Below are 13,773 nucleotides of genomic sequence, written 5' to 3' on the forward strand. Positions count from 1 at the left end.
AGTAGAATAAATCTGCTTTCCTGTCAGCTTTCAATATGAAACGCATATTCGAAAAATAATTAGACCTCACACTTTTCTGTTTCAGATCAGTAATTAATTAAAGCAGAGTTGTCAGAACAATTTAACGAAGGAGTTAATTAATCTGTTACTCTCTTTTTACAGATTTTACACTACACGATCATCGAGAAATTGCCTAAATCATCTCATTTTGTCCCAGTCTAGCTGATGCAGCATAGTGGCGTAACATGTCTCTATATTCAATAAGTGTAAGTTTCGTGTCTTACAATTTTTCAGGATTTATGCGATATACCGTTTCAGAATTCAAAATATCTAATTTCCAAAAATGCAATTTTGTTTGAATTGCCTTCTTCGTGTAGTGTTTCTTAAAATATAAAATTTGCTAACCTAAAATCAAAGGTGCCTTGAATTATTTAAATGTTTTTATTCATATACTTTTACTGCTGTCTAGAGATTTTGGAATTCATTGTTCATTTATCTAAACAGTCTATATGATTTTTGAAGAAAACAACTTTGTTTCTCAAGTTAATATTTCGACTCACATTAGACTAATACTTTCTTGGCACGATTAACTTGCATAAAGCAGAATACTTCTTGAGAAGCTAATGTTGGCCCAGCTGGTCAAAATATTCCAATCGTTGTAGAAACACTCAGGTTTATTACTGTACTCAATGAAGTCCGCTACTACACAATCATGTGAAAATAAGGTAAATATTTACACTCCGCCTTGTCCCCTTAGGTTTTATTACACTAATTATGTTTCGTGATGACTTCAAATGAAGACGCTGCTCATAATGAAATTTTCTCAATCATTTTTGCGTTCATGGGTCCAAATGTTCTCCTTAGTACCCGCAGTTTGTGTTATTCTCTTAAAGTGACTAAACCAAATTCCCATATCCACACTAAGTAATAATAAAATAATGGTTTCGTACATATAAAATTACATAGATTGTCGAGTTAGTTGCTTAAAAACCTCATAATATAAAATTTCACACTTTAAGTTTTTATTCTGCCACACTGTCTCATACATTTCGATAAGTCGCGGCACTTTTAATTTTACGCTCCATCTCCGATATATTATTTTTATGTCAAATTGCAAGTGGTTTCCTGAAGAAGTATCACATGCCCCACGAAACGTAAGCTTCTTTTCCCCTATTTCACTTCCCTGAAACGAATGCAGAATGAATGTCAAAGTATTTATTGCGTAATTACATTAGTTTTTGGTTTACAGTAATCAGTTTTAATTAGCAATATATTATAGGCTAATTATTATTATTTAGTGTTCTGTCTGACGACAGGTCCATATGAACAGGATCCTTCCATCCTTTTCTCGGACTGGGACCTGTTCATATACGTTCTTGGCAGATGATCCAGAAGTGGTTTGCCATTGCCTTCTTCTGTGTGTGAATGGAGTAATTGTTGGGATGCCACGGAGGAAAACTCCGTGTTGCCTAGACCACGGCCTTGTCCAACACAAGTTATAAATTCGGGCACCGCCAATCTGTCTTCTTCAACAATAATGTACTACTCAGCAGATAATTGGAAGAAATTAGTGACAATTTCTAATATACGCTCCGGCAAAATACTTACGTATTAATGAAATTTTTAATAAAATGGTAGACCATAAACTTTTAAGATTACATATTGAGCTGGCAGAACAAATATTTTGCAAATCTTAATTTAAGCTATAAAATAAAAAAATTACGATAATAAACGCAATGATGAAAAACAATACAAAACTTTTGATCGATTAAAATTTTTTATACATTTCCAATTCACAGTATTGTAAATGAATGGAATAAGGGTCACAGTTATTTTGTTCCATGCAGATGTGAAAGGTATTCAGGAAGGCTGACCCTGAAAAACAGTAAACTGGTAAAACTATGTGTGACGTCTTTAGATAAAAATGGGCAATAGGTCTGTAATAGGCTAAACAAGCACAAGCTTAAAATGTAAGTTTCTGTGTAAATATTTAGCGAATAAAAATCCACGAAATGTTTAACTCATCTACTTGTAGTAACGTTTACAATCAAGTAAACAGGTTTCTTGCATTTTTCCCCCAGCCTTCATATTTCACTGGGAAGTGTATTGTGAGCAAGTTAAGATTAATATAGGTCCCAAATTTCATGATATTGTTGTTATTCCTTTTTTATAAATTTATGACACTTTTTCACTTTATAAATGTTTATGAATCAATGTAGCGTGTTCTTTTCCCTAAAAATCTGTTAGTAAATTAAGCCTGTTACTGTTAGTGTCTTAAAATCGAGGAGAGAAGGTATTATTTGTATTTATTTATTTACGTGCTGTATCTTTAATAGGCTATCTGGCTTTTGATCCAGCACACTAATATATACATTTAAATCTTTCTCATTTATTTAAGTGTTTGCCAACAGCAAGAAGCCAGTAACAGGCAAACACTGATAATACATACAATAATATCGAAATAATAAAGAAAAATAGTTACAATATTAATGTTATTTAAATTTTAGATCGTTAATAAATCTAATAAAGAATGTGTGAGGTAGTTTTTGGTATGACGAAACATTTTTATTTTCTTAATTCGTCCTTCTCTAACTTTTTCTACGGTTAGCCGACAGACTTTAGTACAGACTGAAGTAGAACAGAAGGGCAAATGGATATGAACTTCCCTCTTTGTAAAAAGTGTAGATTATGCCTAAGGAAAATCATAACAATGAAGTCGGTCGTATCTTGCTTCCATAGGGATGTGTATAATGAATGACAGCCATTGTTTCCGACTGGAGCTTGTTCTAGAACATGTTCTGGCGTACAAACCTTGTGTTACCTAATCCTTCATATCAGCTCATGTATTATATTAAAACTAAGTTAACTCTATATGAACATTATCTCCCCTCCTGTCTCGTAAATCTGGATTCTGCACAACGAACGTCTTCACGAAAAATTCTAGTTATCTACTGCAACTTTCGTGACTAAAACTACCGAGCCCTTCACACGGAACATTTAACCACTTCCTTGTCCACACCGAAGTAACTCCACTGGGCGGGGTCCTTCTCAAGAAACAAAGAGTAGGCTCAGCTAGTCAAGAAATTACCCGGTTCTACGGGCAGTCTCCTATATAGAGAACCCGATTTATGAATGAATGATGAAGAATTGCACTTTTCCTGTAAAATTCAAAGGCCCATTTTCGTGGTCATAAAAGCCTGTCACCCGGTTATTATAGTGGGCCAGATGAACCATATCTATAGATGTAAACTCCATTTCCCCAAGAGTATTTTTAATATTATCCTCACATTTATGTCTAGGTTTTCCGGGTGGTTTCTTTCTTTCTAACCAAAATGTTTTATACATTTGTCATTGTCCCATTCGCCCTAAGTACCCTTACCATCTCATCCTCCTTGATTTTGTCGTCTCAATAATTACCGAAAGAGTAAACTGTCAAGCTGTTCTTTACACAGTTTTCTCCAGTCTCCCTTCACTTCATCCCTCTTAAGTCAAAATAGTCTCCTCGGTACCTTGTCCTCAAATCCCCTCGCATAGAACCTAAAAATAAATTTGATTGTGAAGCCTCGTGTTTTCTTGAGCGTTGATCATTTACATTTCATTTCCACAAAGATTCTTAATAACTCGGATTCAAATCCTTTCAGCTTTGATATTGGAATGTCACAATTCCGTTCTACTGCATATAAACCAAGTTTTTTGGCCTACGACAGAAATTCTTAAGTTTAACAAAAGTTCTACAATATTTTATAAAAAAATTTAAACCATCTATTCGAATTATTTTATTTGCAATTGATCATTTGACTACTCTTCTTTTCAGTGTTTCGACTGCCAGGCTACTTTTATTATCACTAACACTTCTAATACTGGTTATTTAAATTTTGTGACATTTTAAATTTATTAACTATTCTTATATTATGGTTTTCTCTTCATACTGTCTCCGAGATATACACACATGCACGAATTCGTTCACTAACTTTGATACTTCACATATTCTTATCAAGCACTTATATTATTTGGTTGAAACGAATTTACTTGAAATATTCTCTGTAAATCTCATATTTTACATCTGTATTTTTTTATTTGTTTCTTAATTTAATTATTGTTTTTTAAGTAATTTTTAGATTTTAGTTTATTATTTCTTATCCTGTACAATTGTTAATGCTTCTCTGTAATTAATTAATCGTATTGAAAAGTTAGTAGTATTAGTAGAAAAGAGTAATAGAAATGTTTTACATTATGGTACTAACACAGTTGTTACTTCTACATTACTTGCGAAGATTATTTTTTATATTTTTTAGACCATGGTGGGTTTATAAATAACTTACTTCTGCATTTTCCAGATCTGTCATCAAACATATTCCTTCTAATTTCAGTGAAGATTTCTTCCATCCAGAATTCGCATCAGCGGAAGACCAGAAATCTGTCGTCCTGGAGACGATGCTTCTGAAGGTATCAACTGCAAACACACGGAGAAGTGGCTGAGTATTTTATCGGTGTCATTCACAACATTAGTTATTTATTTTATAAAATAAATTATGTAGCACATGTGATGTACATTGTGACCACAACTTTATAAATCAGTGAAGACACATCAAGCGCGATGATACTAAATCCAGGACACTCGAGTAGAGTCCTTGATTGGTTAGACTAGTGTAAAATACTGGACGGAAGGCGTATCTTCGAACAAGTTGCAGTCCGGGCCCAGATGATAAGCTTTCACTGATTTGTGAGCACAAAGCACCATTATACATTCATTATTCTGTAATGTCGTGTATTAAGACACGTAAATCTTTAAACACATGTTCTTACATACATGCACAAATAGTCCTATGCTAAATTTCCTTCGAACGTCTTCGTAACTACATCAGTAAAGTTTGACTGTGTAGTTCTTAGGTGAAATAAATTGTTGGTATTTTTAATAACACAATTAATAATAGTTATTTTTTAAATGAGTCCTGCTAGCGAAATATTTACGATTCTTATTAAACACGTAAACAGTGAAATTTATTTCACAAAAGTAGGAATTTGCTGTTAGATATTGTGAGAGCCTAATTACGTATTCACTTAGTATTACTAGGCCTAATATTCAGATAGCGATAAAAAGTTTTTCAGACCCTTCAAGTGGTCAGAACTTTCATCGTTCAATAGGCTTATTCCTTACGATGTTCGTTTTGCGTAGCTGTAAAGATTTGAAATATATCATAAAATTTCTGCAAGAAATCAATTTCCGACCCACCGATTAAAGACGTGCCACCTTCTCTGGTGTACACACTACGGTCCAGTCATAGTCGGAAGCACACGAATTGCATACCTTTATAAGCAATGGCATCTTAGCGAATAATGTTATAAACGTCGAGTAAAAATAAGATCTTAGCTTGGTTTTACAATCGCTGAAAATAGAAATTACTTGTCCTATGAATAAAATTTGGTGCAATACTAACTTAAATTTTAAATTTCATTTAACAGTAACAGAATATTTCACCAAGTTCTTATTAAGTCCGTTGCTCAATGTTTCTGCCTCATTCATGTATTTATTTCCTTTTAACTACACGTGTATTAATTTACGTGTCTATTTATTAAGCCCTAATTTTTGCGAAATTTTATTTCTTACACGTGTTTTATGAGAAAATAATTAAAGGAACGTCATAATCAGGGAAATATAATTTTTCGCCTTCTTTATTTCCTGGATAACTAAATGGACGCTATTTTCGGAAGCTGGCTCAATAACTAACCACAGATTAAAAGAAGCTCTAAGGGGTTCTATTACTATGTATCCTCAACACACCTTCAATAAAATGTGTTACAATTCTTTCAAAAACGTATTATTAAAAGGCTTGTTAATTATGCATAATACACCGACGGAAAGTAATTTTGCAAGAATAAACCTAATAATTATTAGAATTCTACTCATGTTTGATAGAATCACTAAATTTTTAATTTTCTCTCATACGTATTTCTGTGAGGCCTTAAAACTTCTCTGGTCTTACAAACTAAAATTATTTAACACAGTCAATCAAAATTAATATACATGTAATTATAAGTAATTGATGTATATACAAACCCATTTGTATTAAATTGAGCCTAGTAATTTTTGAAAAAATTGATGAATTTTAAATGTAAATAGCAATTTTAAGGTATTTCAGATATAAGTGAAACAAAAACTTAGCAGTAAGTTGTTTAAAAGCAATTTGTTTTACAGTTAATTTCACTCAATGATTTTACGAACTAATGGACATTTTAACGAACTCTGAGTCTGAAAAGAGACGTAGCCAAACAATTTCGAAGTGTTTGTCAGAGTTGTATTTCCATTTAACAACTTTCCACTTCTTCCGATCGTTAAAATAAACTTTAAGCTAGTCACACTGCTTTTATAAGCCATTTCCAGGCAATTTTATCACTTCTATTATACCCTTTACTAAACAAAATCCGAGACGAAAGTAATATTAAAAATGAGTCGTGTATTCAGTTCATTTTCCCTGATGTTGAGCCAATGGACAGTAAGAGTTCATGAAACTACTGACATGTAACGATTTGCCGTATCAGAACTTTCCTTGCGTAAACTTCTAATCCTGTTCGGTTAATTAAATATTTTTCGATGAATATCAAGAGAAGTAAAATTATGCCTAAGTTAATATGAATTTTAAGAGGAACATTATTCGTTTTGCAACAGAGCATAACTTTTTGAATTTGTACGTGTTATATAAACGGAAGTCAAAATTTGAGGTACAGATATTCGGATGTGGTGATTATTACAAAGTTTTTTATGTGCTAGTTAAATGAAAGGATCGGTGTATTCGTTCTGGTCTGGGCCGCAAATCAAATCATAGAGAAGACAGTACTTCTCATTCTGGAGTTTCACGTAACGAAATGTATTCAACCAGATAATTATCCCGGGTGTTCTAAACAGCTGTATGCATTTTTTAAATTTACTAATTCTTTCAGTAGTTTACCATTATACTTCGTAATAATTTTCTCACAAGCAATTTAACCTAGATATGGAGAATGGCCTGGGATACTTTTGATAAAAGTGTTTTATTCCAAAAAGTAAATTTTTCTAACCTGAATAAAATATTCGGTAAACGATGTGAAAAAAACAGTTTATTTCAAGTTATTTTATTAGCTTGGAGAAAATACGAAATTGGATGGAAAAGAAACGTATGACACACATACAGATATATATATATATATATATATATATATATATATATATATACACGAAAACGTTCCTGTATTGGAACATACATATTTAAACACGATAACAGGACTTATACCAGTAACATCAAAATTTGGTTTATTGGCCTCGTTAAATATTTCTTCATATGCACCTTTATATTGTTCTTAAATTTATCACATTGCAGAAATAAATGTTATTTTTCCTTTATTTTAATTAAGACTGTATAAGTTTCATATAGGCCTAAATTTTAAAATTGTAACAAATATATTTATATTACTTGAACCTTTTTAAAAACTCACACTAATTTGCATTCCCTCAGAAATATATATCTTAATTAAATTTAATATGTTTTTATGTATATAGTTAACAAAGTCACAGTGAACATATTAGGGTTATTGTGAGAGCATTAAAAACATCTGAAAGTAGTAAATGTCGTTCATTTTTTATGACAAAGAACTAGTAATTATCTTAATTCATAGAAATCTATCGATTACAGCTTACGCAATTCTATGTGAATTTCTTTATTTTCTAGGTATGTAAAACAAACGGAATCCCGCTTTGTTGTTGTTGTTCCTGATTAATTGCTGCTGAACTTTACTGGGTGACGCTGTTTGACCACTCTGTAAGTGTCCATTCCTCAGCATCTTAATTTCTAATGCATTTCACAGTTGAGACTAATTATAAAAACTGACAAATTTCTTACGCATTTAACGAGCAATTTTTCACGAACGTATTATTATTAGGCCTATGTGGGTGGGTGTTTAACACATAGTACAAAATATCTTATTTAAATTACTTTCAGTGTTTGCCAGCGTGTATTTATGTTTCAGCAACAGTGTTGGCGTAAAACTTGTAACATGAAATGTAAGCCTATATTACATCTGTAATTCGTTGTGTGATTATAGTCTTAGTCTGTATTTCGAAGTTTCAGAGGCTTCATATCCAGTAAAATATGAGACTACTGTTTCTTAATTTGAACTCTCGTATCAGTCCGTTGTTTATATTATTAATTTAGTGATTAAAAATTACGATATATCCTGTAAATATCTCGTAAAATGAGCGAAACTTTAAGCAAAATGTTTCTTTCTTGGCTCACTTTTAACAGCATAAGATAACAATTTTGAAAGAAAATAAATTATTTATTATGTCTGTATTATAAATGACATACACGATTTAAAAAATCGAATAAAGTTGACTGCCCCGTGGGGAATCTCTACATACTGACACTTCGGTAATACGGGTTATTCTTATCAAATCAGAATTCAATCTGTTATAACAATACCATCTCTTGTGGACAAACAGCTTTCCTTGGCCATGTGGTATATGGATAAGTTAGAATTGTTCAGTTGGAAATACGGGAACAATAAAAGTCCGATTGCTTGTGTACACATTCTGCAAAACTTATTTGCTGTCAGAACTGTCACATTTTATGATGGAAGAATGTAAATTCGATCAAATAGCACTGATTTAAACTCCATAACTCAGCAGTTAGTCTACGCTGATTATTACTCTGTCGTATTTATAACGAATGAAGATGCTTAAGGAATTATCTTCAGTATAATCATTTATATTCTGTTTTTTTAATTTCAATAAATTAAAATGAAATATTATATTATTTCTCATTACATAATTGAGTAGTAAAAATACTAATATTACAGTATAGACGCTTATTTTTACGTGTTTTTAAGGTCAGTAATTCTGGTCACTTAAGCAAGACCTTCGTTATCTATTATAATATGAGCTTAATTTTTGAAACTTTATAGAATATTATATAATTTGTAATTAAAATTTCAATATATAATAAGCGATATGAGATGGCCTGTTTTAAATTAGAACTAACGCTTGAATATTTAATGGATTTTTTGATGCGTGTAATCAAAGATAATCCCAAATTTAAAATTATTTGAAAATTCGCCTTTTATATAGGGATATGTATCGTTGACAAATCGAAATAGAAACAATGTATGAGAAAGTTTAATGGTTTACTTTTACAAAATATTTATCAAGGAATAATTTAAAATTAGATTAAATTTGCGGAATAAGTAGAGTTGAGGTTCTCACGGCAGTGATTACGAAGTTGTCCTCTGGGCTGTATTCTTTTCGAACCTTAAGAACGTTTCTAAGCTCTTTGCTGCCTATATCACTAGGGAGACGAACTGTGTAATCGCTCTGATGATGGAAGCAGCAAGGACCTCTGAAACACTGGCAAACGTCTATCAGACTACACGGCCCTGCAACCCAGAAGACAGTCATTTTCGTACTAAAAGTAATGAGAACTTCAAATCATACTTGAAATATTATTCGTCATAATTTGTAAATATTTTATTACTTAATAATAAAATTGTTGTGATTGTTGTAAGATGTAGTTACTCTAGTTGAAGAATTTCGTTGCGATGTTCTTTGAGATTCCGTTTGGATCAATTCACTACAACGTGAAAAATTGTAATTGGAAGCCATGGTGTTTCGTGAAATAACAAGTAGTCCTACATGCGATATAAGCTAATAACTCATTGTGAGGAGGTTCTGCGTAGCGTTTGAGGTCATGACCTCCAGAGCTTACCTCTTGGGATATCTTCGACCCAGCAGCTCGGTTCGGAAAAATAGATTTTATGTTTTTACAATGAAAAATATAGGCTATAAAATGTGGGTACATACTATGTTACTCTGCAATAAATATGTAGGGAAATTAATTCTTCTTAGAATTATTTCAGAATTTTAGGTACACTTTTCTTCATCTCCACTTTTGCTTCCTTGCCGGCGTTTTTTTTTTTTTTTTCAAAATTTGTACAAGTACCGGAAATGATAAAAATTTGATTTGTAATGTATCACGTGTCATAAATATTCGTGTTTCATAAAAGGTGGAAAATGTATTTGCAGCTTCATCGACCATCGCCATTTTCAGGAGGAATTTACTCCATTCAATTAGTTAATAAACGTTTAGGCTATTTTTAAGTTCTTACAGCGGTGGGTAAGAAAATTACTGACTTCTAAGATGTTGCGTCTCGTAGAATTACGCCAACTTTCAGATGTGCTTACTGCCTTCATAGTTAATTTGATGAGTCACTCACAACCTGAAATTGGAGGTAATAAACGTCTCCGAAACGTCTGTAAATTTCTACGAGACTACAAGGTCTGACATCTTCGATTCAATTTATATCAGTGTTAATTTATTTTAATTATCTAATTGTTGAACTGGAATTGGAATTGGAAACAAAAAGAAACGTTCCATAGACAAAGTATGCCCTGTCGTGGCAATACTTAAATCAGTAATAAACAATTTCTGTAACATATGGTTTGTAAAATCATAATTTATATATATAAAATTATATAAAATTTACTCCACGTAATATTAAATATATAGGCTTAGATCAACTGTCCTTTCAGTTAAAAGCAGTCAATTTCCTCAAACCGAATGACATATAGGCGGCTGTTTCGGGGATATGGTACACGTATTCTAGTAGGTACTGATCGACGTTTCAGAGCAGCTTACTGCCTTAATAATGGATGCATTGAATAACTGTCGGGCTAAAAGTAAACTGCCTTTAGATGACGATGAATCATCGCCCTGATGATGGAGGCAGTAAGCTTATCTGAAACGTCGATCAGTATCTACCAGAATACGCCGTGATATGTCTCAGGAAACAATACCTTAAGACTCGTCTCCCTAAAGACTTCATATCTCACATGTTCGACGTATGAATGAAAATTATGTAATTTTGGGGTAATGAATTTCTTAATAGTGGATGAAAATACGTTCAGTAAATTTATTTTAAAAAAAATACTTCAGTTTCCCATTCAGTGTTCGCTTGGGATTTAATGTAGAAGACGTACTTAATTTTTGTTATTGAACTTAAACCTAAATTTAATTAAATAACATTTCAAAACGTCAGCCAATATTACTCACTGCTTTATGTTTATACACAGGCTTATTTGTGAAAGGAACAGTAAAAACACGCAAGATTGTTACAAAGAATATAATTTAATTATGTTTCAGACACTTTCGTTAATTTATTTTCGAAGTTCAAAAAATTATATCTCAATTGGTATTTTTAAATTATTAAATTCAATTCAAAATAATATAATTCTCAAACCAAATTTTATGAACGATTGCTTGTATTTAATATCAATGATGATAATTTTCTAGATCTAGTCATATGAATTTTTGTCTAGACGATCCTTACTTGAATGTTAGGCCTAAGAGTTCGACGACCTGCGTCTTGTCGGAGAGATGAGATGCAGCTGCTTACGGCTGGACCAGTCTCGTCTCCCCGCTTCCCGGACCGTGAGTGTCGGTAAATCTCGGGAATCATGGTACTTTTCAACCGCAACTAAGAACGAAAATATCTTAGTAATTATTACTCTAATATTCAGTTAACCAACGGAACGTATTAAAATTATTGCATTTATATTATAAATTATAACAGCAGTTAGTATTTCCTTCTTATAACAGAATACAGAGATTAACAATTATAAATATGCTTGTGTATTTTATTAATAATCCGTATATAAGATATTATAAACTATGGTATATGAAATACGGGTAATTATAGTAAATGAAACCATTTTTATGTACAAAATCAAAAGTAAATCCACTAAATGTTAATGAAAATGCAAACTCCTTCTGACAGCTTTTTCTTAAATACAAGTTTCTTTTCGACAAGAAGACTTGAACTTTTAACACGTTATTAAATAACATTTCGTCTAAAAGTGTTAGTAATTAAATATTCACGGTTATTTATAGCGATGTAATATGAGAATAGAGATATTCTGAAAAACTAAACAGTCTTTCCTTTTTGTATTTTATTTATAGTTTGTTTTAAAAAGTATTAAAGAATCTTAAAACCTTGAAAATGACTACGTTTCTAAGAATGAGCATTCCTTCGTCTTTAAATATAAAAAATGAAACTATTTTGTTAAATTCGTGAAACCGATCTTCATGTCCATAATGAATAACTCTTTTTTTTTATTAATTTAAACAATCTGTGATTTCATATTATTATTATTATTATGAAATTAAATGTAATTTTATTACCACTTTACAGACGTTACGTTAAATAATTTAAAATCGCACTGGCCATTTAGAGAAGCTGACGATGAATCGTACTCAGGACGCAAGTTCTTAAGTAGGCCTGAAATCCAAACTTTATTACCCACAGTCAGTTTATGTCTGGGCAAACAGTGGAATTGGAAACAGTTGTAATGGCCAGCTAAGTTTCTTTGTAATCACTGACAGCTTGTAACTGTCTTTGTGGGGACCTAATTTCCGTTTTGGAAAGCACAGATTATTTCTATGAAGCACTAGCAACTTCGTAGTCAATATTTCATGTCTTATCTCAGAGTAGCAGATATCACGAAATTGGATGGCTTTAGGCAGTATCTCAACATGTCATAGACTGAGAAGAAGAATTTAAAAGAGAATCTGATCAAGGAAAGAGTTACCACAGATTTAGGTCGTATTGTTCCGTAAACAAACGATCAGAGTTGAAGTAAATCACATCGCAAAGTAAATTAGTATAGATTTATTCTAATACAAAACAAAACGCGTAATATTAATTAACCTCGTTAATTTTAACTTCTGTTGTATTAAAACTGAAGTAATTTGGATAAAACATTTTACTCAGATTTGTGAGAGGTTTTGCTTTATAACTTTTCTGTTATATATTTAAAATATGTTGCTCTTTTTAAAGTTCCTCCACTGTTAGTTTAAAAATAGTAAACAAACGTTTATTAATTAAAATAGTGTTATTTTAATTATAATAATTATCCCCGATAAATACAGAACTCAAACAATGTTAACGTGAGTAACATCGTTACGAGACCGCAGGAAGTAACGTAATAATTAGGCCTAAAACTAAAAACTTATCTATGCTTAGTTTATGATTTATTTAAGATGTAATTTATTATTAAATTTTGATCTTGAAAGTTTAGTGTACGTTAATAAGACATTTCTTTTGAATACTGTATAATTGTACACGTGACTGAAAATATCACTTCCACTCACTAGAAAAACTGAACGTACGTTAGTTTCAAATATCAAACAATCAAATTTACGTCCTTAGAAATTTCTGAAAAAATATATTATAACGCCAGGATATCGTGTTACATATTAGAACAAGTTTGGCAACTAGAAATTATTATAAATTCATTATAATCAATTCGATATACTTTACATTAACTTATTTTCTCAGTACAACAGGTCTATAGGTGGATAAGAAGAAATTAATTATTAATTAATTTTTATAAACATATTGCCCACTATTTGCTTTGAAATATTCGAATCGTAAATAATTTAAAATATACCTTTAAAAAATTTCTTAATAAATTAACTCAACTAATTATGAAAATTCCTGTTTCGGAACATTAATTTTATAAAAATAAATTTTTGACATAGATTGATTATGATGATATAATAAATGAAGATTCCGCTGTATTTAAAATGTGTTGCAGGTGTTGGTTGGTCCCGTCACTGGCTGCGTGCCCTCAAGCTGCTGGCTGGATCGACATCGAGTGGACAACGGGTAGAGTACATGACGATGTTCATCTACGTTGTTAAACCACGTGGGATTGTAGGTAGATACCAACATTTTGGAAGAACACACTGT

The 13,773-nt window shown here is 31.6% G+C and overlaps 1 protein-coding gene and 1 long non-coding RNA gene across 10 annotated transcripts in view; one reads left to right on the forward strand and one right to left on the reverse strand.

Moving 5' to 3' along the window:
- The window catches only part of LOC110833876 (uncharacterized), a 332,060-nt gene that overhangs the window by 284,019 nt on the left and 34,268 nt on the right, over positions 1 to 13,773 (forward strand). For 6 of the 9 annotated variants that reach the window (XR_015534109.1, XR_015534106.1, XM_087344943.1 and 3 more), the window contains 3 exons: positions 163 to 266; positions 4,371 to 7,793; positions 13,619 to 13,741. Coding sequence is in view for 1 of the 9 variants with exons in the window: in XM_087344941.1 (XP_087201067.1) it covers positions 163 to 222 (60 nt within the window). In the remaining 8 variants the exon portion in view is untranslated. Of the gene's footprint in view, positions 1 to 162; positions 267 to 4,370; positions 7,794 to 13,618; positions 13,742 to 13,773 lie in introns of those variants that run through there. The other 3 variants (XR_015534107.1, XR_015534108.1, XM_087344945.1) reach the window with 3 other exon arrangements.
- On the reverse strand, positions 265 to 11,492 carry LOC147874454 (uncharacterized). Its single transcript, XR_015534117.1, has 3 exons — positions 11,353 to 11,492; positions 4,323 to 4,453; positions 265 to 1,183 (listed from the first exon to the last, which is right to left on the reverse strand). It is a non-coding gene; the product is annotated as an uncharacterized LOC147874454 (long non-coding RNA).

This window comes from Zootermopsis nevadensis, unplaced genomic scaffold (assembly GCF_977971745.1).
Source record: "Zootermopsis nevadensis isolate Lab colony 2312 unplaced genomic scaffold, Znev_1.0 Znev_ptg000008l, whole genome shotgun sequence".
NCBI lineage: Eukaryota > Metazoa > Arthropoda > Insecta > Blattodea > Termopsidae > Zootermopsis > Zootermopsis nevadensis.